General features: G+C 43.8%; 1 protein-coding gene across 9 annotated transcripts in view; it reads right to left on the bottom strand.

Moving 5' to 3' along the window:
* Positions 1-25119, bottom strand: part of LOC130282764 (proto-oncogene tyrosine-protein kinase receptor Ret-like) — a 597601-nt gene that overhangs the window by 379063 nt on the left and 193419 nt on the right. For 5 of the 9 annotated variants that reach the window (XM_056531399.1, XM_056531400.1, XM_056531401.1 and 2 more), the window contains 3 exons: positions 9011-9123; positions 5916-6040; positions 3437-3563 (listed from right to left, as the gene is read on the bottom strand). The exons of 1 other annotated variant lie outside the window; for it this stretch is intronic. In XM_056531399.1, the coding sequence (XP_056387374.1) occupies positions 3437-3563; positions 5916-6040; positions 9011-9123 (365 nt within the window). Of the gene's footprint in view, positions 1-3436; positions 3564-4322; positions 4336-5690; positions 5706-5915; positions 6041-9010; positions 9124-25119 lie in introns of those variants that run through there. 3 more of the 9 variants (XM_056531404.1, XM_056531406.1, XM_056531408.1) reach the window with 3 other exon arrangements.

The raw sequence follows: 25119 nt of genomic DNA, 5'->3' as shown, positions 1-25119 counted from the left end.
TTTGTGTTTTTTTTATGATACCTTTGATGTTTATAGACTTAATTTGACTACATTTCTGCAGACAGTAAAAGCAGAGAGTCTAGTTCAATGGAAGAAGCAGAGTTGACATTTTTGGAACGTTACACAGAGTACGTACTCCTCATAGAGAAAGTGATTCCATGAGATTTACATACAGAGGATATAATGGCAGATCTCATCCAGAGGTGATAAACATTTCACAGTATCATCCCAGGCAAGTGATATGGCTAATGCAGAGCAGCCCATGAATCATTTATAGAGGTAAACAAAGAGTTTTCTCCTTCTGTTTATAGTCCGACCATGTACAATCATTAAGACAAGCAATTAGCAACATCTCATCTATTAGAGAGGAAATAACAATGCCGGACAGGCAGCGCTGGACAACGGAGCATAGTAAAGCGGATGTTTCAAAGCCATTAATTCAGCTGCCGTAAGGATTTAAGCATGAAAAAGGTTTAATTGGAAAGGTAAGTAAAGTAGCCCATGATTTATGCAACTCTTTTATTGCCTTACTCAAAAAACTTGAATTACTGCTATTATTTACTGAATGTCCTGAAAATGGTTTCAGATTCATAAAAAAATATTAGTGCATAAATTATTCACCAGCAAACGCAAAGGTAATTAACTATTTCCTAAAAGTAGTTGTATTTACAGCAAAGCTGTGATGTGCAGTCACTTTAGTATTCAGCAAATGGGATGAACCTGTAGATAAAGTAGGGCACCTGACATGGCACCTGACATGGCACCTGACAAGAGCTGCTCTGTGTTTGTGTGTTCCCACTTTCAGGATTTTGTTGCAGATTATGAAACCAAATCTAGGCATGGTTCATAGAAGGAAGGCATTAAAGGGAAAACTGAGACTTCTCTTTCTAAATCTATTCCCAGTTTTGGCTTAAAAAAACCTAAATGTAAAAACACACCCTAGAAATTGTAAGGGATCGCCAATCTTCACTCAGCTGAAGCCACCTGCTTCATACATACATAAGGGGGTTATCCATGGTCCACTCTTTGAATGTTTGTGTCTATTCACACTTACAGTATTCTGCGCGGATTTGATGCGCAGGATTTTCTGCTGCAGATTTCAATGTAAACTCAATGACTGAACACAGCTTCTAATCCTGCACATCAAATCTGCGCAGAATACTGTATGTGTGAATAGACCATATATGTACAAAACACATTCAACAGCAGAATTATTCACTGGCAGGAGCTGCCAGTGAAATGAAAAAATGTATGCAATTGCTCTACAGATCAGAGTACAGTTTACTACAGATAAAAGTCTGTAGTCTGCAGTGCAAAGTGTCGGGACTCTGAAAGTTAATATCTAATTCACTAGCAAATCTATAATTATATATTCACATATGACAAGGTTGTTGTAGAATTTGTGGGTTGTGGGTAGAGACTAGCTATTATATTGGCTCCTGTATACTGCACACAAACAGAACAGGTCCTGTTCCCCTATATCTCTATAAAACACCCTTAAGAAACAGCAGCAGTATTAAGGGCATTATTGAGCAGTATTGAGCAATGTAAGCTTTCTGCTTCTGTCTCACTTTTCTGCTAACTCATCCACCCCTCCCCTCTCTGTAGACTACTATGGACAGCATTTAACCTGATACTGACAGTCCAGTTATCTTTCATGGCCAACATTTAGAGTAAATGATGCAAAGTCTGGGGGGCCTGATAAGTGGAGAAATGAATATTTTCTCCTAGCTGTACAACACCCATTCCTACCTTGGCTTGCTTGCATGACCAACATCTACTTCCCAAATATCCCTAGTCAAGTTGTCATAGCCATACTCCCCCAAGGAAAGATGTTTGGTCTTCTCATATTTTAGATTTTTGTAAACCTGAGATTTAGGCAATATGTTGGTTCAGAAAAAGGCTATGGACACCTTTTATACTGATTTTTTGTTTTGTTTTCTGAATGCAAAATGAAGCAACTAAATAGTCTTTATTACAAATAGTTGCTGTTTGGAGAAAGATAAGTCGGTGGAAGATTTTATGCTTTAATAATGTTAGAGAAAGCAGCAGTGAGTGGGTGTTAATCGCACATCAGTTAAAAGAGTTGTCAGGGGAAAGAATTCTTGGAGGACAGGTCACACAGGCTGGAAATAGAGAAGAGAGCACACAAAAGGCAGTTGGCTATAAACAAGCAGAAAAAGAAAATTGAGAAAGACCTATGAAAAAATGTTTTCCCTTTATACCAGTCATTTGAAGGGATTGGATGAATGACAATTTCCTCTGGTTATTTTTTCTAATTTTCTTTATTAGAAAATTTTAAATTCAACGAAACAATCATTTAAAAGAAAATACATTCATCTGGGCCAAAATCATATTTACCAGTCAGAAAAAAATAGCCAACAAAACAGAAAGCAGGAATTTGTAATTCTATGAGGTTTATAGGCCATTTATGCAAATAAGTGTTAAAATGAAAAACATCTATCAGAAGCATAACATTATCTCATCTAGTCAATAAAAACATGTATTGCATCAATCCTAATTTCATCTGGAAAGCAATGACATCTTTAAAACATTTCTTGACCTCAATAGGATTAACAGATTTGCATGAGTACCCGTCTAATAAAAATCATCATTAGAAATGTTTGTGTTCACCGCTTACATGTGCCACATAACAGGTCAGCATATTACATTATTCATTCAGTCAACAGAAGGAAAAATACATTGCAGCATCATAGATGAGGTCATGCAAATTAATTGGAGAGTTATTTATGATCCCGCAAGGAATCAGGGACAGTCTGTGTTACTGGCAATCCTTAGCTGTTAATTCTTGTTGTATCATCTTAGACCACACAAGGAACACATTGGAGCTTAAATGGGCACTTTCATTAAAACAAATTTTTGCTTTTGCACTCCTTATGGTAAATAAAAAATCTTTCTAATGTACTTTGTTTTAAAAAAAAATGAAGTTTTCTATGTTTTGTGTTTAAAAAAGCTGCCGCTAGGTGTCTCCCACTTGTCCAGTGCACATTTCCCAGTGCACAGACTTTGGACTCCTGCTGGCCTTGCAGAAGTCCAAAATCAGGAAATGCAGCCTGGAGTGCCGGAGGGGGTGTGTGCAGCCTGGGCTGTGTGTAGCAGAGTGAGGGAGGAAGTTCTCCCCAGTATGGCTTCAGATGATGTCACGCCTGCTGGGGAACGCCCCTTCCCAGTCTGTGAATCTGACAGACTAAGCAGAAAATACAGAGCAATATCAAGGTAGAAAACTAATAAATAATAATAATAATAATAATAAAGGCAGGGGTGGGTTCATTTTTTCATGGGGCTCCAAAAGGAACAGGACCTTGTGTGAACTACATTACAAAGTCAAATCATAATGTGTGAACCACAGCATATGATTTTTTATTTGGAGGTACATATATAATTTACATATCTCAATAAAACATTATAAAGTAACCTTGCATGTTGGATGATTGTAGATATGATTTGGTCCGAATAACCACTTATCAATGTATCCTGCAGCTCCTCCTGTGCAGTTTGGGTACAGACCATCGTCTCCAATTCCACCGGGACCCAGGTAACCTCTAAAGGAATAAACTGGACATTAATAGCCCTATGCAATATTTACAGACTGTGAGTTTTATTACATTTGTGTTATTTTTTATGTATCTTAACACATTTTTTGTTAAGTCTAAAAGAGGTATTCTCATCTGGGACATACTAAACCGCAGGAAGTGCCATAAATGTCCCAAGCAAGAATGCACCTTTAAAGGGTACTCTGCTGGAAAATATTTTTCTTTAAATCAACTGGTGCCAAAAAGTTAAACAGATTTGTAAATTACTTCTATTTAAAAATCTCAATCCTTCCAGTACTTATCAGCTGCTATTTGCTCCACAGGAAGTTCTTTTCTTTCAGTATTTCCTTTCTGTCTGACCACAGTGCTCTCTGCTGACACCTCTGTCAAAGTCAGGAACTGTCCAGAGCAGGATAGGCTTGCTATGGGGATTTGTTCATGCTCTTGACAGTTCCTAAAATGGACAGAGCTGTCAGCAGAGAGCACTGTGGTCAGACAGAAAGGGAATCCAAAAAGAAAATAACTTCCTGTGGAGCAAATAGCATCTGATAAATGTTGGAAGGATTAAGATTTTTTAATAGAAGTCATTTACAAATCTGTTTAACTTTCTTGCACCAGTTGATAAAAAATAAAAAATTCCACTGGAGTACCCCTTTAATTACAAATGTGATAAATCTCTATAATTCTGCACACTAACCCTAATAATAACTCTCTCTTACTATACTGGAAATCTTTGCATAGGGGATATGTAAAATCAAGTTGGAGTACCCCTTTAACTGTGTTGCTGCTATTGTACTCAATAGGAGCTTTGCAGCAAAGGCTTCTCTGCCTCAACGATCAGCAATTATAGCCAATGGAAGCTGAGGCCAGACACACATTTTCCCAGTTACTGTGGTGTTAATACAAGTAAATGTACAAATGAACCACAGGCATGGAGTCCCATTGGGAAACACTCAATCCCAACCCATGGAGCTTTCTTCTATATAAAAGTTGGGCAACCCTGCATGTCCTTCTCCCTGGTCAAACTATAGACCATATCTGTGTTCTCTTATTGTTGAAGATGGCTGAGACGCTCTTAAATGGGAACGATCATCTGCAAAATAATTTTATAAAATGTAGATAATAACATTATATGCATATTTATTATATACATTGGTTAAAAAAAAATATATTTTTAGGTGAAAAACTTCTGTCTCGTCCCTGCAACTATAGCATGTGTGTCTCTGTGCAGAGACAAAATACAGGAAGTGAGGGCAGGACAAGCAGGGCTCTGTACACTGAGGACAAGCAGGGCTCTGTACACTGAGGACAAGCAGGGCTCTGTACACTGAGGACAAGCAGGGCTCTGTACACTGAGGACAAGCAGGGCTCTGTACACTGAGGACAAGCAGGGCTCTGTACACTAAGGACAAGCAGGGCTCTGTGCACTGAGGACAAGCAGGGCTCTGTGTACTGAGGACAAGCAGGGCTCTGTACACTGAGGACAAGCAGGGCTCTGTACACTGAGGACAAGCAGGGCTCTGTACACTGAGGACAAGCAGGGCACTGTGCAGGCTTCTGGCTTGTCAATCATCCTGCTGTGTGAACCGGGGGCATTTCACAGAGTCTCAGTGCACAGAACCCTTCTTGCCCTCAGTGCACAGAGCCCTGCTTGTCCTCAGTGTACAGAGCCCTGCTTGTCCTCAGTACACAGAACCCTGCTTGTCCTCGGTGCACAGAGCCCTGCTTGTCCTCTGTGTACAGAGCCCTGCTTGTCCTCAGTGTACAGAGCCCTGCTTGTCCTCAGAGCCCTGTTTGTCCACCCTCACTTCCTGTATTTTGTCTCTGCACAAAGACATACAGGGCAAGATTTATCAAAACCTATCCAGAGGAAAAGTTGCTGAGTTACCAATAGCAACCAATCAGATTACTGCTTTCATTTTTGAAAATAAGTGATTTGATTGGCTGCTATGGGCAATTCTTTTCCTCTGGGCAGGTTTTGAGAGATCTCCCTCATAATGTTATTATCTACACGATATAAAACATATTTGCAAATAACGGGTGCACTTTAAATTGGGCTGTAGACAAAGTTTTTCATGTCAAGGTGCTAGCAGCAATTGTAGGGCTGGATCAGTTTTAGGAGTCAGTCTAGTTTACACTATAACAGCAGACATATTTGGGGAGATTCACCAAAACCTGCCCAGGGGAAAAGTTGCTGAGTTGCCCATAGCAACCAATCAGATCGCTTCTTTCACTTTCACAGGCCTCTTTAAAAATGAAAGCAGCAATCTGATTGGTTGCTATGGCAACTTAGCAGCTTTTCCTGTGGACAGGTTTTGATAAATTTCCTGCGTTAACCTTATAGTGATCGATATTGCTTACGTAGGACACCCGGGCACAGGTAGAAGGAACGTTAAACACAGTGAAAGAGTCTCTAGAGCTGCAATGATGATCCACTCCGGCCAGTACATGACAATATCCCTTACGGCAGCACTCCGCTGATGGCTCTGTACAGACGGAGAGGATATATCGTCAGACAAGCACTTTGGGCCACTTCAGGGAGACTTTGTTACAACATCAATATTTAAAGCCTTTCCTCCTTCATGCTGGTCAGCAGGATCATTCCTCCTTGTTTTGAATAACAAGCATTCTGTGCAACAAGCAATTACACATTGTTTTGCACATCCCAGCATTACTGCTTGAAGGATTAAAGACAGGAAATCCTGGGATTTGCATTCCTTTTGTTTAAAGGTAACACATCGATTCTCCACTGGCTAATATAGACTTTAAAAGTCTTCATCGAGTCTCTAGTAAGGGAATCTTCACCTTGGTTAATCTAGTCTAGTTTTTATCTAGCCCAGTGTTTTCCATCCAGGGTGCCTCCAGCTGTTGCAAAACCACGACTCCCAGCATGCCCGGACAGCCGAAGGCTGTCCGGGCATGCTGGGAGTCGTAGTTTTGCAACAGCTAGAGACACCCTGGTTGGGAAAAACTGTCTAGCCTGTGCAGTAGCAGATGCATAGCCCAATAGCTAGCCACTTGATATCCAGACTTTAAAGGGGTACTCTGCTGATTTATTTATTTTTTAAATCAAGTTAAACAGATTTGTAAATTACTTCTATTTAAAAATCTTAATCCTTCCAGCACTTATCAGCTTCTGTATACTACAGAGGAAGTTCTTTTCTTTTTAATTTCCTTTCTGCGCTCCCTGCTGACACCCCTGTCCATGTCAGGAACTGTCCAGAGTAGGAACAAATCCCCATAGCAAACCTATCCTGCTCTAGACAGTTCGTGACATGGACAGTGGTGTCAGCAGAGAGCGTTGTGGTCAGACAGAAAAGAAATTCTAAAAGAAAAGAACTTCCTCTGGAGCATACAGCAACTGATAAGTAATGGAAGGATTAAGATTTTTAAATAGAATTAATTTACAAGTTTAATTTTCTGGCATCAGTTGATTACAAAAAAATATGTTTTCCAGCAGAGTACCTCTTTAAAGCCACTGGCCTTCTTTCTAAGGCACACAGATGGATGATAACTCCCCACAAAAGTTAGGGTGCTCTAGCTTTACCTCCTCTTTTTGCCTACCGAATATATATTTCTATGTAATGTTAGTGTGAGGGGACTAAATAACAAACAATTACAATTTTTTTTTACTAGATCTCCCTTTAAAGGGCTATTCCAGAGGATATTTTTAATTCTCCATTTAAAATTTAACATAAAAAAATCCCTGTACTCACCTGCCCCCCAAACCCCGCTTGTGCTGTTCCCCACTGTCAGCATTTCCTCTTCTTTGTCCCACGGATAAGATGGGTCACTTCTGTGACCACTGGTTTGCTAAGCAGGGACTTCTTGCATGTGGGGACATAGAAGACAAAGCACTGACAGCTGGAGACAGCGCCAATGGGTTATCGAGGGCAGGTGAGAGAAGTTTCTTTTGCATGTTATACTGCCACCCTAGGCACTTTAGAAATGTAACATTCAGTATCTGAAATACTCATTTAAAGAGGACCTTACAGCTTTTCCGGCATGTCTGTTTGTTAAAGGGGTAGTCCAGTATTTAACTTCTTATCCTCTATCCAAAGGATATGGGATAAGTGTCTGATAATGGGGGGTGCCTGAACTCTCTGGCTGTCTCTTTGTGCATGGAGCGGGGGTCTACATGCCCCTCCATGAATCAATATGGGACATACACGAACAATGTACTCCCCCGCGATCAGACACTTATATCCTATCGTGTGGATAGGGAATAAAAAGTTAAATACTAGACTATCCCTTTAAAGGGATACTCTGAAGGGGAAAAAAATCAAATAACACGTGTATCTAAAAGGTTTTCAGTCTGACCATAGTGCTCTCTGCTGACACCTCTGTCCGTCCCAGGAACTGTCCCCATGGCAAACCTCTCTTGCTCTAAATAGTTCCTGAAATAGACAGAGGTTTCAGCAGAAAGTCGTCAGACTAGAAAGAACTACACAACTTCCTTGGGAGCGTACAGCAGCTGATAAGTACAGGAAGGATTAAGATTTTTAGACAGAAGTAATTTATAAATCTGTTTATATCTTTTTTTTTTTCCCCCTCTGGAGTACCCCTTAAGTACTTAAAATTCCTATAAACTGACAAGTTCAGATCCTTTAGTGTGCGATTCCTTGTTATTCTTCTGGGTATAACTAAATTAACAAATGGGTGTTATCATTCCGTCTGTCAATAGGGTGTGTCTTAAAGGAGTAGTCCAGTGGTGACCCAGTGGTGAACAACTTATCCCCTATCCTAAGGATAGGGGATAAGTTTGAGATTGCGGGGGGTCCGACCGCTGGGGCCCCCTGCGATCTCCTGTACGGAGCCCCGACAGCCCGCGGGAAGGGGGCGTGTCGACCTCCGCACGAAGCGGCGGCCGACACGCCCCCTCAATACAACTCTATGGCAGAGCCGAAGCGCTGCCTTCGGCAATCTCCGGCTCTGCCATAGAGATGTATTGAGGGGGAGTGTCGGCCGCCGCTTCGTGCGGGGGTCGACACCCGCTATCTGGCCGGAGAGCCTGGCCCCCGTACAGAGAGATTGCAGGGGGCCCCAGCGGTCGGACGCCAGGCAATCTCAAACTTATCCACTATCCTTAGGATAGGGGATACGTTTTTCACCACTGGACTACCCCATTAAGTCTACATAGTAGGACATAATCAACGCTGGCTGAACATGGTAACATAAAGTAAGATACATCCCATTGACAAGGGGAACTGTAACACACATACAATTGTCATTGCATTCATACATTTACAAGAAGAATAACAGAAGAAAAACATAAAGTTCTTAAACGAGATGTTCCAGGTTTTGTTAAAACAAACATGTCAGCAAAAATGCTATCCTCTTATCATTACAACACTTTACACATTTTTCCTCCTATATACATATTGTGAAATAATTCCTGGACTAAAGCAGTCCAGTCTCCATACTTAATGTGTACATTGAGCGTACCACATGATTACCTCCATGAGCTCCAGGTTTGGCTTGCTGAAATAGGTGTGCATCAATGCCAACACAAAGTATGTAAACCCCAATCTTTGGAGAACCCCTGATATCCGTGCCCAACGCCAAGACACTGCAGAGACAATAAATGGTAAAGCTGAGCTACTCTTATCTTCAGAGTCCTATAGAATATTGTTATCTAATATTCCAGTTTCACAAAGTTTCGCCCTATAGGATGCACCGGCATATAAGACGCACCCAATTTTAAAGGTGCAAAATCTAGAAAAAAAAAGATTCTGAACCCAACAGTGATCTTCAACCTGCGGACCTCCAGATGTTGCAAAACTACAACTCCCAGCATGCCCGGACAGCCAACGGCTGTCCGGGCATGCTGGGATTTGTAGTTTTGCAACATCTGGAGGTCCGCAGGTTGAAGACCACTGGATAGGAGGTAGTACTCACGTGTCCCCGCCACTCCGGACCCGTCACCGCTGCCCTGTATGTCGCTCCATCGCTGTCGCCGCGTCCCTGTGGTGTCCCCGACGCTCCGGACGTCTTCTTCCCCGGGATCCACGCTCTCCGTCATCACGTCGCCGTCATCACGTTTCTACGCACGCCACTCCTATTGGATGACGAGACGGCGTGCGCAATGACATGATGACGTCGAAGGAGAACGCCGGCCATGAAGGGGATCCCGGCACGGAGCAGGTAAGGTCCCTCCCGGGGTCCTGTAAGCTGTTCGGGACGCCGCGATTTCACCGCGGCGGTCCCGAACAGCCCGACTGAGCAGCCGGGCTAGTGTCACTTTCCCTTCAGACGCGGCGGTCAGCTTTGAGCGCCGCGTCTGAAGGGTTAATACATGGCATCACCACGGTCGGTGATGTCCTGTATTAGCCGTGGGTCCCGGCCGTTGATGGCCGCAGGGACCGCCGTGATAGGTGTGTGTATTCGCCGTATAAGACGCACCAACTTCCCCCCCCCCCCCCCCCCCAGTTTTGGGGAAGAAAAAGTGCGTCTTATATGGCAAAAAATACGGTACCTGTATAATAGGACACAACTGACCTGAACAAAATTGCAGTTCCAGGATATTGAACAACACAGTACTGTATGCTGTGTAATAAAAGGGGTTAATCTGTCTGTTACTGGTATTCTTACGTAATCCCAGTCTCACACAGTATAGGATTTGTGTCATAGCAGTAACATGCTTTTAAGATACTGTACATTAAAGAGCAATGGTCACCATTACAGGCAGAGAGGATTCTAGATTAATCAAAGTGCTCTCTAGCACCTTACTGTTTAATAACTGAGCGCGTATTCCCTTTAGTGCTGCCATTAATGGATTACTGTGCTCTCTTTTAATTCATTTCTTTCATGTTCCACAATCCTCTTCATTCCTATAGCCTGTACATTACCTCCTACAAGCTATTGCCTCATATAACTTTCTTCAGGCACACTCCATTAATCAATGGAAGGTGACAGGAAAATGTATTGGTAGAAATCTTTCTCCAGTAAGTGTCAAAGTAACAGATTTCGGTCCCTTGACTATGGAATCCCAAATGTTTATTTTTCTTCATATTCAATTGATGAACACACAGTATATTTATTACTATGTTAACTATACTGTCATAGTTTATAAGGTTGAAAAAATACAATAGTCCATCAAGTTCAAACTATATCCCCATTGTGTCCCTACTGTGTTGATCCAGAGAAAGGCAAATCAACCCTAAGAGCCTGATTCCAACTGCCCTATACCAGTGGGAAAAATTCCTTCCCGAATCCAATATAGTATCAGAATACATCCCTGGATCAATGTTCTATCCCCGTAAATCTAGTATCCATGGGGGGACATGTGTCATTATTTGTGTATGGTAGAAGCAGTTTACCCCTTTTCCTGAATTCTAAATTATGTGCAGAAGCGCTAAATTTATCAACCAAGCGCAATGAGCTTCATAAATTGCGGGTAAATGTAGTAATCTCCTCAATCCACTCTTTGGAAAATAGAATCGATGATTTAGAGCATCTTGCTACGTTAAGTCCAAGATGGCTTATATTTGCGCAAAAAAAACAGCACGTGCTGCAAAATTTTTGGTGTAAAGGAAAAGTACGCAGTTAATAAATCCATGTGTACTATAGATGTCCCTCCAAGGTACCCCGATTCGGCCACATCTGGAGGACATGCTCTACCAAAACGTGCACAAAAAAATGCGCAAAAAAAGGGCTTGTGCAAAATGATTGCAAAAAAATACACACAAAACAGGGGTAAAATCTTTGATACATGTCCCCCCATGATTTGTAATAATATCACACTCCAGAAATGCATCCAGTCCCATTTTGAACTCTTTTGTTGAGTTCACAATGACCACTTCCTTATTCTAAATTATGCAGAGAAACCCAACTACCTGTGGCATGCCGTAATTTCGGTTGACAAAAATGTCAGTGTCACACTACTATATCGCAGCTTACATAAGTGAATGGGATTGCATTGCGACCCACAAGGTGCCTCGACCCAACTTTCACGAAATACTACCAAGAAATACATGGTGGTCACTTTTGAGGTTGGCAATGTGCGCTCATCCACTTGCCAAAGCTGTAGTGCAGCAGGATCAGTGCAGTGTGTCATGGTGATTTTTGGCTATGGGACCCATGTGGCAGCCAAAATCACAGTGTAGCTATAAACCTGAATATAGTAGTCATCCGCTTTTGTTAATAAAGTTTTCACAGACATAATTTCCATCAAATAAAAGAGCAGTTCATGTAGTTTCATATATGTTAAGCAGCGATGTGGAGGAGTATCAATAGGTTCTAATAGTGATATTCAGTGTTAATATTGTTAAGAAATAACTTTATTTAAAGGGAAAAAACTGTGTCCTTCCTTCCAATTGCTGTAGTATAGGGGTCGATATTATTAATGACCAGTACCCAAGAGTAGGTTTTGGCAGAACTGGAACAAGTTTTTTTTCTGAACAATTAATATGACGCAGACCTCTTTTACTAGACAGATGTTTTTTAGAGCATAAAAGTTTTATATTTTATTAAATTAAAACTAATATTGGCAGTTGTAGCATAGTTTACATTGTGATCTTAGAATAAGATGAAAACAGGAAATCATAATGTTTTTATTTTTTTTTTATATACAAGAACTGTCAGGATTTGCCATGACAAGTACCCTTTAAATGATAAAATAATGTCCTTACTTTTCTGCAGCATCTCAATGATTTCAGTGTTTTTGTTATTATTTTTGTTATAACATGTTCCCCTCTCTCAATTCCCTGTCTCTTTTTTTCTTTTTCCCATTTCCACCCCATACAAGAAAAGAGAAAAAAGTTGATCCTTGCTGGATGCCTCACATGAAAGTGACATGCAACCCCAAGCTCATCCAAGTTTAAAAATATTTATTTAAAACGTATGTATTTTAAAAAAAAAACTGAACTCCAACCAATCTTGAGTTTGTAGAAGCTAAGGTGATCACTGTGTCATCATCAGAGCCTTTTGCAAGGTTGGATGGTCTAGTGATGGCTGCCAGGGGCCCAGATCACAGCTGCAGGGCCCTGGGTGTTACGCCTAGCGCTCCGGGCCCCCGCTCCTCCCCGGAGCGCTCACGGCGTCTTTCTCCCTGCAGCTCCCCGGTCAGTCCCGCTGACCGGGAGCGCTGCTCTGTCATGGCCGTTGGGGATGCGATTCGCACAGCGGGACGCGCCCGCTCGCGAATCGCATCCCAGGTCACTTACCCGTTCCCGTCCCCTGCTGTCATGTGCTGGCGCGCGCGGCTCCGCTCTCTAGGGCGCGCGCGCGCCAGCTCCCTGAGACTTAAAGGGCCAGTGCACCAATGATTGGTGCCTGGCCCAATTAGCTTAATTGGCTTCCACCTGGTCCCTGACTATATCTAACCTCCTCCCATGCACTTCCTTGCCGGATCTTGTTGCCCTTGTGCCTAGTGAAAGCGTTTTGTGTGTTTAAAGCCTGTGTACCAGAACTTCTGCTATCTCCCCTGACTACGAACCTTGCCGCCTGCCCCCGACCTTCTGCTACGTCCGACTTTGCTTCTGCCTACTCCCTTGTACCTCGCCTATCTTCAGCAGTCAGAGAGGTGAGCCGTTGCTAGTGGATACGACCTGGTCACTACCGCCGCAGCAAGACCATCCCGCTTTGCGGCGGGCTCTGGTGAAAACCTGTAGTGGCTTAGAACCGGTCCACTAGCGCGGTCCTCGCCATCCCTCTCTGGCACAGAGGATCCACCTCCTGCCAGCCGGCATCGTGACAGTAGATCTGGCCATGGATCCCGCTGAAGTTCCTCTGCCAGTGGTCGCTGACCTCCCTACGCTGGTCGCCCAGCAAGCTCGTCAGATCGCCCAACAAGATCACCAGCTGTCGTACTTGACCACCATGACACAGCAACTCCAGTCACAACTACAGCAAGTACAGTCACAGCTACAGCAGCAACAACCATCTCCTCCGCCAGCTCCTGCACCCCTTCCGCAGCGAGTGGCCACTCCTAGCCTCCGCCTGTCCTTGCCGGACAAATTTAATGGGGACTCTAAGTTTTGCCGTGGCTTTCTTTCGCAATGTTCCCTGCACTTGGAGATGATGTCGGACCAGTTTCCTACTGAAAGGTCTAAGGTGGCTTTCGTAGTCAGCCTTCTGTCTGGAAAAGCCCTGTCATGGGCCACACCGCTCTGGGACCGCAATGACCCCGTCACTGCCTCTGTACACTCCTTCTTCTCGGAAATTCGAAGTGTCTTTGAGGAACCTGCCCGAGCCTCTTCTGCTGAGACTGCCCTGCTGAACCTGGTCCAGGGTAATTCCTCCGTTGGCGAGTACGCCATACAATTCCGTACTCTTGCTTCTGAACTATCCTGGAATAATGAGGCTCTCTGCGCGACCTTTAAAAAAGGCCTATCCAGCAACATTAAAGATGTTCTGGCCGCACGAGAGACTCCTGCTAACCTGCATGAACTCATTCATCTAGCCACTCGCATTGACATGCGTTTTTCTGAGAGGCATCAAGAGCTCCGCCAGGAAAAAGACTTAGATCTCTGGACACCTCTCCCACAGTCTCCACTGCAATCTGCGCCTAGGCCTCCCGCCGAGGAGGCCATGCAAGTGGATCGGTCTCGCCTGACCCTGGAAGAGAGGAATCGCCGTAAGGAAGAGAATCTTTGTCTGTACTGTGCCAGTACTGAACATTTTTTGGTGGATTGCCCAATCCGTCCTCCACGTCTGGGAAACGCACGCTCGCACCCAGCTCTCATGGGTGTGGCGTCTCTTGATGCTAAGTCGGCTTCTCCACGTCTCACGGTGCCTGTTCGGATTTCTACTTCAGCCAGCTCTCCCCTCTCAGCCGTGGCCTGCCTGGACTCTGGAGCTTCTGGGAATTTTATTCGGGAGTCCTTAGTGAATAAATTCCGCATTCCGGTGACCCGTCTTGTCAAGCCACTCCACATTTCCGCGGTCAACGGAGCCAGGTTGGATTGCACCGTGCGTTACCGCACGGAGCCCCTCCTAATGTGCATCGGACCTCATCACGAGGAAATTGTATTTTTTGTCCTTCCTAATTGCACTTCTGAAGTTCTCCTTGGACTACCCTGGCTTCAACACCATTCCCCAACCCTGGATTGGTCCACTGGGGAGATCAAGAGTTGGGGTCCCTCTTGTTCCAAGGACTGCCTTCAACCGGTTCCCAGTACTCCCTGCCGTGACCCTGTGGTTCCTCCTGTATCCGGTCCCCCTAAGGTCATTAAGGACTCTGCCTGCCACAGGAAATGCCTCTCCCCCCCTCCCAGTCCCATCAGGCAAGCCTCTGTGTCCCCTCATGGCCCTCGTCCTGGTGTCACACTGCCCCGTGCCGGGTCTCGCCCTCTGCCCTCTCTCCCCATTCCTACTCCTGCTGTTCTGCCTGCCGTTGAGGAATCCCTCCATCCTTTCCCGGTGTCCTCATCCCAGGGGAGGCAGTTACCGGACAAAGAGAAGGGGAGACCTAAGGGGGGGGTACTGTTACGCCTAGCGCTCCGGGCCCCCGCTCCTCCCCGGAGCGCTCACGGCGTCTTTCTCCCTGCAGCTCCCCGGTCAGTCCCGCTGACCGGGAGCGCTGCTCTGTCATGGCCGTTGGGGATGCGATTCGCACAGCGGGACGCGCCCGCTCGCGAATCGCATCCCAGGTCACTTACCCGTTCCCGTCCCCTGCTGTCATGTGCTGGCGCGCGCGGCTCCGCTCTCTAGGGCGCGCGCGCGCCAGCTCCCTGAGACTTAAAGGGCCAGTGCACCAATGATTGGTGCCTGGCCCAATTAGCTTAATTGGCTTCCACCTGGTCCCTGACTATATCTAACCTCCTCCCATGCACTTCCTTGCCGGATCTTGTTGCCCTTGTGCCTAGTGAAAGCGTTTTGTGTGTTTAAAGCCTGTGTACCAGAACTTCTGCTATCTCCCCTGACTACGAACCTTGCCGCCTGCCCCCGACCTTCTGCTACGTCCGACTTTGCTTCTGCCTACTCCCTTGTACCTCGCCTATCTTCAGCAGTCAGAGAGGTGAGCCGTTGCTAGTGGATACGACCTGGTCACTACCGCCGCAGCAAGACCATCCCGCTTTGCGGCGGGCTCTGGTGAAAACCTGTAGTGGCTTAGAACCGGTCCACTAGCGCGGTCCTCGCCATCCCTCTCTGGCACAGAGGATCCACCTCCTGCCAGCCGGCATCGTGACACTGGGAAGAAGTATAGGTGTAGGTTGGAGGGGTGAAACCCACACCCTAAGGGTATGTTCACACTGAGGAATTGGAGAGGAATTTCCACAAGTAATTCTGCTCGCTTTTTCGTGTGGAATACGTGCGGAATTTCCGCATGAAAAAAAAAAATAATTATGAATAGAAATACTTGATACTCCTCCTCCGCATCAAACCTGCATTTCCGCGCGATTTCCGCGCCAATTCCACGTGAAATCTCTGTGAGTTCTTGTGGAAAATTAACAATATTTTGAGGCAGAAAATTTCTGCTTGATTTGCGCCCCAATTCCTCAGTGTGAACATACCCTAAGTGAGCTCTGCTCTGATGTTGATCACAAGTCAGTAGTGAAGTCAAAATCAGAACTGAGGTCAACTGCCAGTAAGAGAGTAAGGTACCAGAGAATGGTCAAAAGCCAAGTTAAAGGAGTACTATGGTGTGGTTTTTATTATCCCTCTGTGCCCGGGCTGCCAAGCAAAACAAAACAAACTTTAACTCACCTTCCCAGGTTCCCCAGTTGCGCTGATATTGGTGTCCTGTTCCCTGGTCCCTGTCTTCTTGCGCTTCCTGCGGGCGGGTGAGTCATGCTTCGCTCAGCGTATCAGCAGCCGCAGCAGTGTCCCGCTGCAGCAGTTGATACGCTGAGCGTAGCGTGACTCACCGTCCTGCAGGAAGCGGAAGAGGACAGGGACCGGAAAACGGGACACCGATATCGCCGCTACGAACAAACGTAGGACAGTGAATTAAAGTTTGTTTTGTTTCGTTTACCAGCCCGGGCACAGAGGGATAATAAAAAACACACCATAGTACTCCTTTAAGGGTTAGGAGACAGAAGGGCGCATCAATGCCAAAATCCAGCAACAAAGGAAGAAACCAAGTAAACAGACAGGAGGTCAGAACACAGTAACCCAGCAATAAAGTGCTGCATTAAGTAACATCAATCACAGGTCTCTGTGGTTAGCAGATACCTGTTTAAATATGCAAGTGGAAGTGGAAAAATACGGTTTTGGAGGCGCTGCTCGCAGGTGGTCAGGAAACGACAGACTCAAGCCAGCACAGGACAATAAATATTTTATTTTGCAAAGAACGTACAACGTGTTTCGGCATATACAGAATGCCTTCCTCAGGTCCAATGAGACAATACCAGAGAAACAAATATAAAACTTATTCGAATGGCAGATAAAATCACAAGTGGACACAGAGTAGCACACTGTTGCGTACAAGTTCTCCGACATATGATGGTAAGGAGTGACCATAATTTGTTTGGCGAATATATATTCAGTATTCATTAAGACAGGTCTACAATCGATGCGTAAAAGATAAAGCCCGTAAATAGAACACATAAAAAATATATGTAGTTGTAGGTGCGTTTATATATCCACCAGTAGGAAATGCAAATATATATAGTGTAGTAAAATGTGGTATAGTACTGTACAATATGACAAGATTGTTAGGAGCGATAGGAAGATGTATAAAAAGATGTATATTAAAAATTGCATAAAAGACCTGAGCTAAAAATATATGCATATATATATATATATATATATATATATATATATATATATATATACATACACATGCATACATATATATAAAACTGCACAGTGCGCATACATGTGTGCACTTACATATATATATATATATATATATATATATATATATTCATGTGTATGCTCTGTACACTGAGGACAAGCAGGGTATTTTTTAACCAGTGTATATTACAGATATACATATGATGTTATTATCCACATTTTGTTAAAAAGTTTTTGCAAATGACAGGTACACTTTAAATATCCCAGGCTGCAGGAAGCAATGGACACTGGCACCAAGGGTGGAGACTGGCATTTCCTGCTCCAGAGCAGTGAGGCTGGTAGTTGTAGCAACCAATCAAGGCCTCCAATGCCAGAGAAGCTGGTCTGCCAGGAAAACCACTGGAGTGTGGCTAGGTGAGTAGTGCATTACATAAGTCTTGTCTCTGAACTTGCTCTGAAAATGTTAATATATATTACAACTTAAAAATGAGGGACCCGAAATATATCCAGTGTGTACAGAGCCAATACAAGATATCTCAGTATTGATAGGGTCCATTTAAAACACACTTAAAGCACAGTAACAGAGACCATTGATGTTATTCATGACGTCCATTGATGTTATTCAATATATATCTGACAGGCTGCTGGGTTGTTTTGATAGTAGCTTCCAGAACTTGTGACCTCTATATTACATAAAGGAAATGGCCGGGGGTTCATTAGAACTTAGATTATTGACTCAGTAATTTATTTTTAATGCTGCATTTATGATGACCTGGAAAAGTGGGCATAATGAGACACAATGGCCCTCATTTATCATTGGAAACCCGACAGTTTTTGTCGGTTTTTTTTTGGGCGCAAGGCGCAGACATTGTGCGACAAACTGCGACAAGCCTTTCCTACGAACCCGACTCGGGGATTTTGAAAGCCTAAAAAGGGGCGTTTCCTGACCAAAAGCTTGGTTTCCCACTGATTTATTAAGAAACTCGACTCGAATTTTAGGGTTTCAGTGTCCTTTTTTTCAAATTGCTTCAAGCAGTGGGAAAAAGTGTTTGCCATTTCCCTAATTTTGGAATCTTCATAATTTTTTTTGTTTTTTTTTGCGACAAACAATCCGACTGCGCCCAAAAAATCAGACAGTGACAACACTTGCGACAAATTAATAAATTGATAGGGAAAAAGATGGTCGGGTTAAAAGCCCCCCAAAAAAAACAACCCGACTTTTTTGATAAATGAGGGCCATTGTCTCCCTCCTGGAGTGTTAACTAACCAAATATTAAAGGGGTAGTCCTATGGAATTATTTTTTTTTTTTAAATCAACTGGTCTCAGAAAGTTAAACAGATTTGTAAATTACTTCTTAAAAAATCTTAATCCTTCCAGTACTTATTAGCTGCTGAATCCTACAGAGGAAATTATTTTCTTTTTGGAACACAGAGCTCTCTGCTGACATCACAGGCACAGTGCTCTCTGTCGACATCTCTGTCCATTTTAGGAACTGTCCAGAGCAGCATATGTTTGCTATGGGGGATTTTCTCCTGCACAGTTCCTAGAATGGACAGAGATGTCAGCAGAGAGCACTGTGGTCATGATGTCAGCAGAGAGCTCTGTGTTCCAAAATGAAAAGAATTTCCTCTGTAGTATTCAGCAGCTAATAAGTACTGGAAGGATTAAGATTTTTTAATAGAAGTAATTTACAAATCTGTTTAACTTTCTGGCACCAGTTGATTTAAAAAAATTAAAAAAAAGTTTTCCACCAGAGTACCCCTTTAAAGAGGTATTCTCATCTCATTGTATCATGGCATATTGCTAGGACATTATAATCAGGGGGGTCCAGGAGAATCAAAACATTTCCTATAAAATGAAGGTAGACAGACCCATACAGTACATGTGAAGAACAATATTGAATGAACCAAAGCACTAGCTAAGCCCCTCTATTCTGATGTCCTGGGCAGTAAGACCCCATGATCAATAAGTGTCATCACTTACTATGGTAGGATGACTCCTCTTGGTAGTCAGTGGCCACTGCTCAGAAGACCTGAGGGTTCGGACCTATATCGCACTCATTCACTGGAACATTTTCATCAGTAAAGAGGTTTTCAATTAACCTGAGTACTTGCCAGCATCTATTTGCAGAAAGATTTCTGTATCCAGTCACAGAGATTTGATTTTAATGTTGCTTTTTTCCTGACTTGTAAATAATAATGACTGTCAACTCAATGAAGGAAATCTATACTGTTTTAGAAGCATTTCTCCAGTGAGCTCTTTAATTCACAGTATTGGATTGCTGTAGGCACAGAACGGTGCCATTAAATACTGGAATAAAATATATGTTCATTATTCTATCACCTTGTTGTACAGAGCTTCAAGAACTTCTTAAAGGGGTACTCCGCCCCTAGACATCTTATCCCCTATCCAAAGGATAGGGGATAAGATGTCAGATCGCTGGGGTCCCGCTGCTGGGGACCCCGGGGATCGCCGCTGCAGCACCCCGCCATCATTACTGCGCAGAGCGAGCACGTAATGACGGGCAATACAGGGGCCAGAGCATGGTTAAGTCACGGCTCCGCCCCTCGTGACGTCACGGCCCGCCCCCGTCAATGCAAGTCTATGGGAGGGGGCGTTGCGGTCATCACGCCCCCTGCCATAGACTTGCATTAAGGGGACGGGCCGTGATGTCATGAGGGGCGGAGCCATGACGTGACGCTGCGGCGATCCCCGGGGTCCCCAGCAGCAGGACCGCGGCGATCTAACATCTTATCCCCTATCCTTTGGATAGGGGATAAGATGCCAGGGGCAGAGTACCCCTTTAAAGGGATTTTTCAGAAGTCACAGAGCCTGGCTGCCTTATTACAACAATTATTATTTACTCTAAAATGTTATGGTCTGGCATAGAAATCATAGTTCAATAGCACTTAAAGAATAAAATGGACATAAAATGGAGGTTTTATGAGAACTGCATTGTCAGAAAATTAATGTGGGGGTATTGACCAATGAGTCATTGAAAGAAAGGGGGAAAAAAGTTGCCAGACATTATAGGAGGCCGTTATCAATATCTGTTATGGGGCAAAAACTTTTTATCTGGCTGTACAGTCCATTTAAGGGTCCACCACTTTGTTATAGCTTGGTCCCATTGGAGGATGCAATAAATGAATCTTGAACCTCAAGGAATAATTTGCTATTGTCCATATGCATAGGTCAATATTCCAGCATTAGGAATATGTATGAGGCTAAACTTTTGATGTAGAGATCACCCACATGACAGTATTGTAGTGGATTAACAACATAAAATTATTTATATGCAATTACAGGAAAAATGCTTCCCGCAGCTATAACATCCTGGTTGTCAATATTTATGGCGATTAATATTTCTCAGCATCTAGCGATTCAGCAAAATACATACAGTACAGCTTAAAGGGAACCTGACAGCTGTATTTGTCGCTAGGAGCTTCAGATATTTTTGGATAGCTGTTAGGGTTAAAAAGCAAATTGTTTCTTTCCTAAAGATCATGGGAGCCAAACTTTTAAATTGCCAGCCAAGTGTCAAGGAGGCAGAGCCGAACTGCTCAAAAGCTACGACCTGGCATATGCCTCATGCTAATCCACACTTCCCAGCACCTCCTTGATTGATGTACAGTAGTGTTGGGTGCGAATATTCGCATTTCGAATTTTTATCGCGAATGTCGCAAATTCACGAATTAGAATATTGCGAATATATTTGCTATATATTCGAAATTGCGAATATTCGCTTTTTTCCACAGATGCGCATATTGGCATATGTGAATATTTGCATATGTGAATATTCGCATATTCCTTCTTTTCACTTGTGGGCCAATTAGAATGATGCAAATACACTTGTCACAGGTTATCAACAACATCCCTAGCAACCAATAGTAAAGTTGCCCACCCCCTCACTGTTTTCTTCCTCCAATACGCGAATATTCACATATGCGAATATTCGCATATGCGAATATTCTCATATGCGAATATACAAATATAACGAATACGTGAAATTCGCGAATATAGGACGAATATTCGCCTATATATTTGTGAAATATCGTGAATTCGAATATGGGCAATGCCGCTCATCACTAATGTACAGAGCCCTGTAAATGAGTCAAGAAGGGGATATGGCATGACAGGCTGTAGCACTTGAGCAGCTCCACTCCGCCTTCTTGACACTTGGGTGAGAAATTAAAACTTGATTCTATAAGTTTGGCAGCCACCATCAGCTCCAGGAAAAGTAAAGTTTGCTTTTATATCCAAACAGCTATTCAATGTCCAATGGTGTCTGTAGCTCTTAGCAACAAATATGCTGAACGGTAAGCTACAATAGGAAACGGATAATGCAAACCTCATGTACATAAGGGGAAATTTTCAAAGCCTCTCCAGTGAAAACGTTGACCAGTTGCCATTAGCAACCAATACGATTCCTTCTTTATTTTTTAGAGGTTTTTTAAAAATTAAAGAAGCGCAATGATTGGTTGCTATGGTCAACTTTTCCTCTGCACAGATTTTGAAAAATCTCTCCCCAATGTGTTATTTAGCCTTGATGACTTGGATCTGCTAGGGTGCTAGTAGTTCCGTCATACAAAACTTTTCATTTTATTTGTCTGAGTGTTAGGTTTTTACTTTGTTAAGGTATTCCAGTCAACCTCACTATGTAACAAACAATATGATTTCAAGGGAATCTGTAATCAGTTTTCCCCCGCAATAACCTGTTGTACATACTTATTGATCCCACTCCATGACTCCATTCCGCCTCAATTACATTTTATATTTATATGCAAATGACCTGCTTGGTGCATTAGGGCGTTCCCAAGCTCCCCGTGAATAGACATGACCAGCCGGCATCTTTCTATTAATGGCTCCTCCTCTGTACTGCAGATTCAGGAGACCATTCATGAAGCCCTTTGCTGCATTCAGCTGTTGGCCTCATATCCTCTGTTACATAGTGAGGTGTGTGGCCCGTGGTAGATGAGGTGTAAACAACCCTATCAGCCAATGAATCATCATATAATCATTCATGGCTGATCTCTGGCCCTATTACAAAGGGGGGTATCAGCCTATATGGCCAGTATTCATCCAGAGTAATAGGGCCCTTATACCTTTGGTAAGGATAGCCCAATCCCTTTCCCTTTACTATATAAGCAAATACAACAGAAAAGAATTAGCATGAAGGTCATGAAATGAAACTTCCCTACACCTGTTGTTGGATTGGGCAGTATGGTGCTGTAGAGTTTGACACAAAGCCCCTTTTCCTCTATATATGCTCCAGCTTAACAAATATGTGCTAACTATTCAAGCAAATCTAATTATCAAGAGTAGAGAAATGTGTTAATATGGTTAGGTTACAACGTGGGCCTAAAAATTATGTTAAAGTTCCACTGAGTTATTTAAATATGGAAAAATGTAAAAGGCTCTTAGAGCTGTTTCCGCTTCCAGTTAATAATAAGTAAAAGTAATAAGACAGGAAAAATGAGAGAAGTTGAAATCGGAGGGAATGTTACAGTAAATACATTATCAGTAATAATATTTATCCTCTCTCCAGTGCATTCCGGACATAGCGTCTCATCTCTCGCATGACTAATATCCATTAAGTGTCAGTCTTTGCAAATTAACTGGGAAAACTAAACAAACTCAGATGGGTTTCAAAACAATGTAGGCTAAAATAAATCAGTAATGGAGAACTGCCGATAATATATTAGGTGTAGTAAAGACAGGGGTGCAGCTAGCTCGACTGTAGAGGGTCCCAGGAAGGGTGGAGGGGACTGTTCAGCCAGTGTCTGATTAGTCCACCAAAGGACCAAAGTATACTCCAGCGGGCTCTCATATGTAACGCCCCACCGGTGTGGACCCACTGTGCCACAAGTGACAGCCGGCCAGGCAGGCAGAATGGGGAAAAACTGACACTTAGAGATATCGCCAGGCACAGCAATGCTGATAATGGTATTTATTTACAGAGTGCATACAGAGTCCAAGGCAAAAGGCGAATACAATAAAAGGCAGGGCTCAGAAGACAGACAATATTAGAACAGGCAGGTTACATAGACCTTAGCAGCTCAGGTACACTCCAGGATGAGCAAACAAACTTGCTGAGTCCCAGAACAACAGGTGTGGCCTTTTTAAATAGGGATTGCTTTCCAACGATTGGAAGGGGAACCACTAGGGAGTGCACACCAGCCCTATAAAACAAAGACAGTGCTTGCGCGTGGCCTCTAGTGGACAGAACAGCAAGACACACATCACTCCGGGCAATACAACAGGAACATGGCACCCAGAATGTTGCACGGCGCTAGTAAGACCCAGGGCCCATGGTACACTGATTAAACTGTACCTGTGCCGCTTTCTGTGGAGCAGGACTCTCCCAGAAATCCAAGACACATGTCTTAGGCAAACATAACAGTCACCTGTGTGTGCATCTTAAAACACCCCCTTAAAGAGGGAGAGGCTGATGGGGAATTCCATTGAACTTTTTTCATAGGACCATATTGGGTCACAAAATGACCCTAACAACTATTAGGGTGCAGAGATGGGACAGACACAGAGTGGGCCTAAATACTAAATGGGGGAAGGGCACAGTGAATGCATCATACTGTATATGGGGGGGGGGGCAGAGAAGGCTTAATACTATATGGGGGCACAGAAGGAGCCCAACAACTATATGGGGCCACAAGTGAGGCCTAATACAATATGGGGGGCACAGAGAGACCTATGTATATGGAAGACAAGAGGAGGCCTAACTACTATATGGGGGCACTCAGGGTGCGTAACACTGTATTGGGACACAGAGGGGAGCCTTATATCATATGAGACCACAAAGGGACCTAACTACTATATAGGCACTTAGCATAATACTATATGGGGGAATTAAGTGGATTCAACTAACCGCAGAATTCCCATGAAAGTAGTTTGTTTCTACCTGAATGCATGGGCAGTTTACACCTGCTATTTCTGTATAGTGGAGACCATTTTATTTCTCTGTACTGAGGATGTTCATGCAAAGTTGCATCATTCTCAATGTATGGGGCTCCACCCGCTTTTATTGTACAGCAGCAGCTCCTTGCATCTTTTTAAAGGACAGTGAAGATTTATTGATAAAACATTATAAAATTTGCACTATATTATGGCTCTTCCTGAAAGTGTTGCTCCTGTTGTCACTGACAGTACAGAGTCTTTTTAAATGTCAAAGGTCAGCAGTGCTCAGGAGATTACATGGAGCCTTAAAGGAGTACTGCAGTGTTAGGCTGCATTCACATCTCATTTTTACATTACAGTTGACGGATCCGGCTGGGGGAGGGGCAAACTGGGCTCTCCCGTACCCCAGCCGGACCAGCGCTGAACTGCATTCACTTTAATGAGCCGACCGGAGTCAAACGGTGACTCCGGTCGGCTCATTTTTGACCCGTATCCAGTTTTGTGACCGGAACTAAAACCATAGTATACTACGGTTTTAGGTCCGGTCAGGAAACCGCATACGGGTCAAAAATTAGCAGACCGGAGTCACCGTTTGACTCTGGTCTGCTCATTAAAGTGAATGGAGTTCAGCGCTGGTCCGGCTGGGGTACGGGAGAGCCCGGTTTGCCCTCCCCCAGCCAGATCCGGCACCCGTAATGTAAAAACGAGATGTGAATGTAGCCTTAGACACTTATCTCCTAACCGCAGGATAGGGGATTAGTGTCTGATCCCCCCCCCCCTGCAATCTGCCGTACGGGGATCCGGCACTACTGCGGCTCTGCGCGGCTAATGCACTAGTCGTCGACCTCACTTATGACGATGACACACCCCCTCCATACAGCACTATGGGAGAGGCGGGGATGCACGAACGCTGCATTGCCGCCTCTCCCATAGAGATACATGGAGGGGGCGTGTCGGCCGTGGCGTCATGCT

The sequence above is a fragment of the Hyla sarda genome, chromosome 7, assembly GCF_029499605.1.
Source record: "Hyla sarda isolate aHylSar1 chromosome 7, aHylSar1.hap1, whole genome shotgun sequence".
NCBI lineage: Eukaryota > Metazoa > Chordata > Amphibia > Anura > Hylidae > Hyla > Hyla sarda.
Note: the sequence above shows the minus strand (reverse complement) of the source record. Positions and strands in the feature narration are given on the sequence as shown.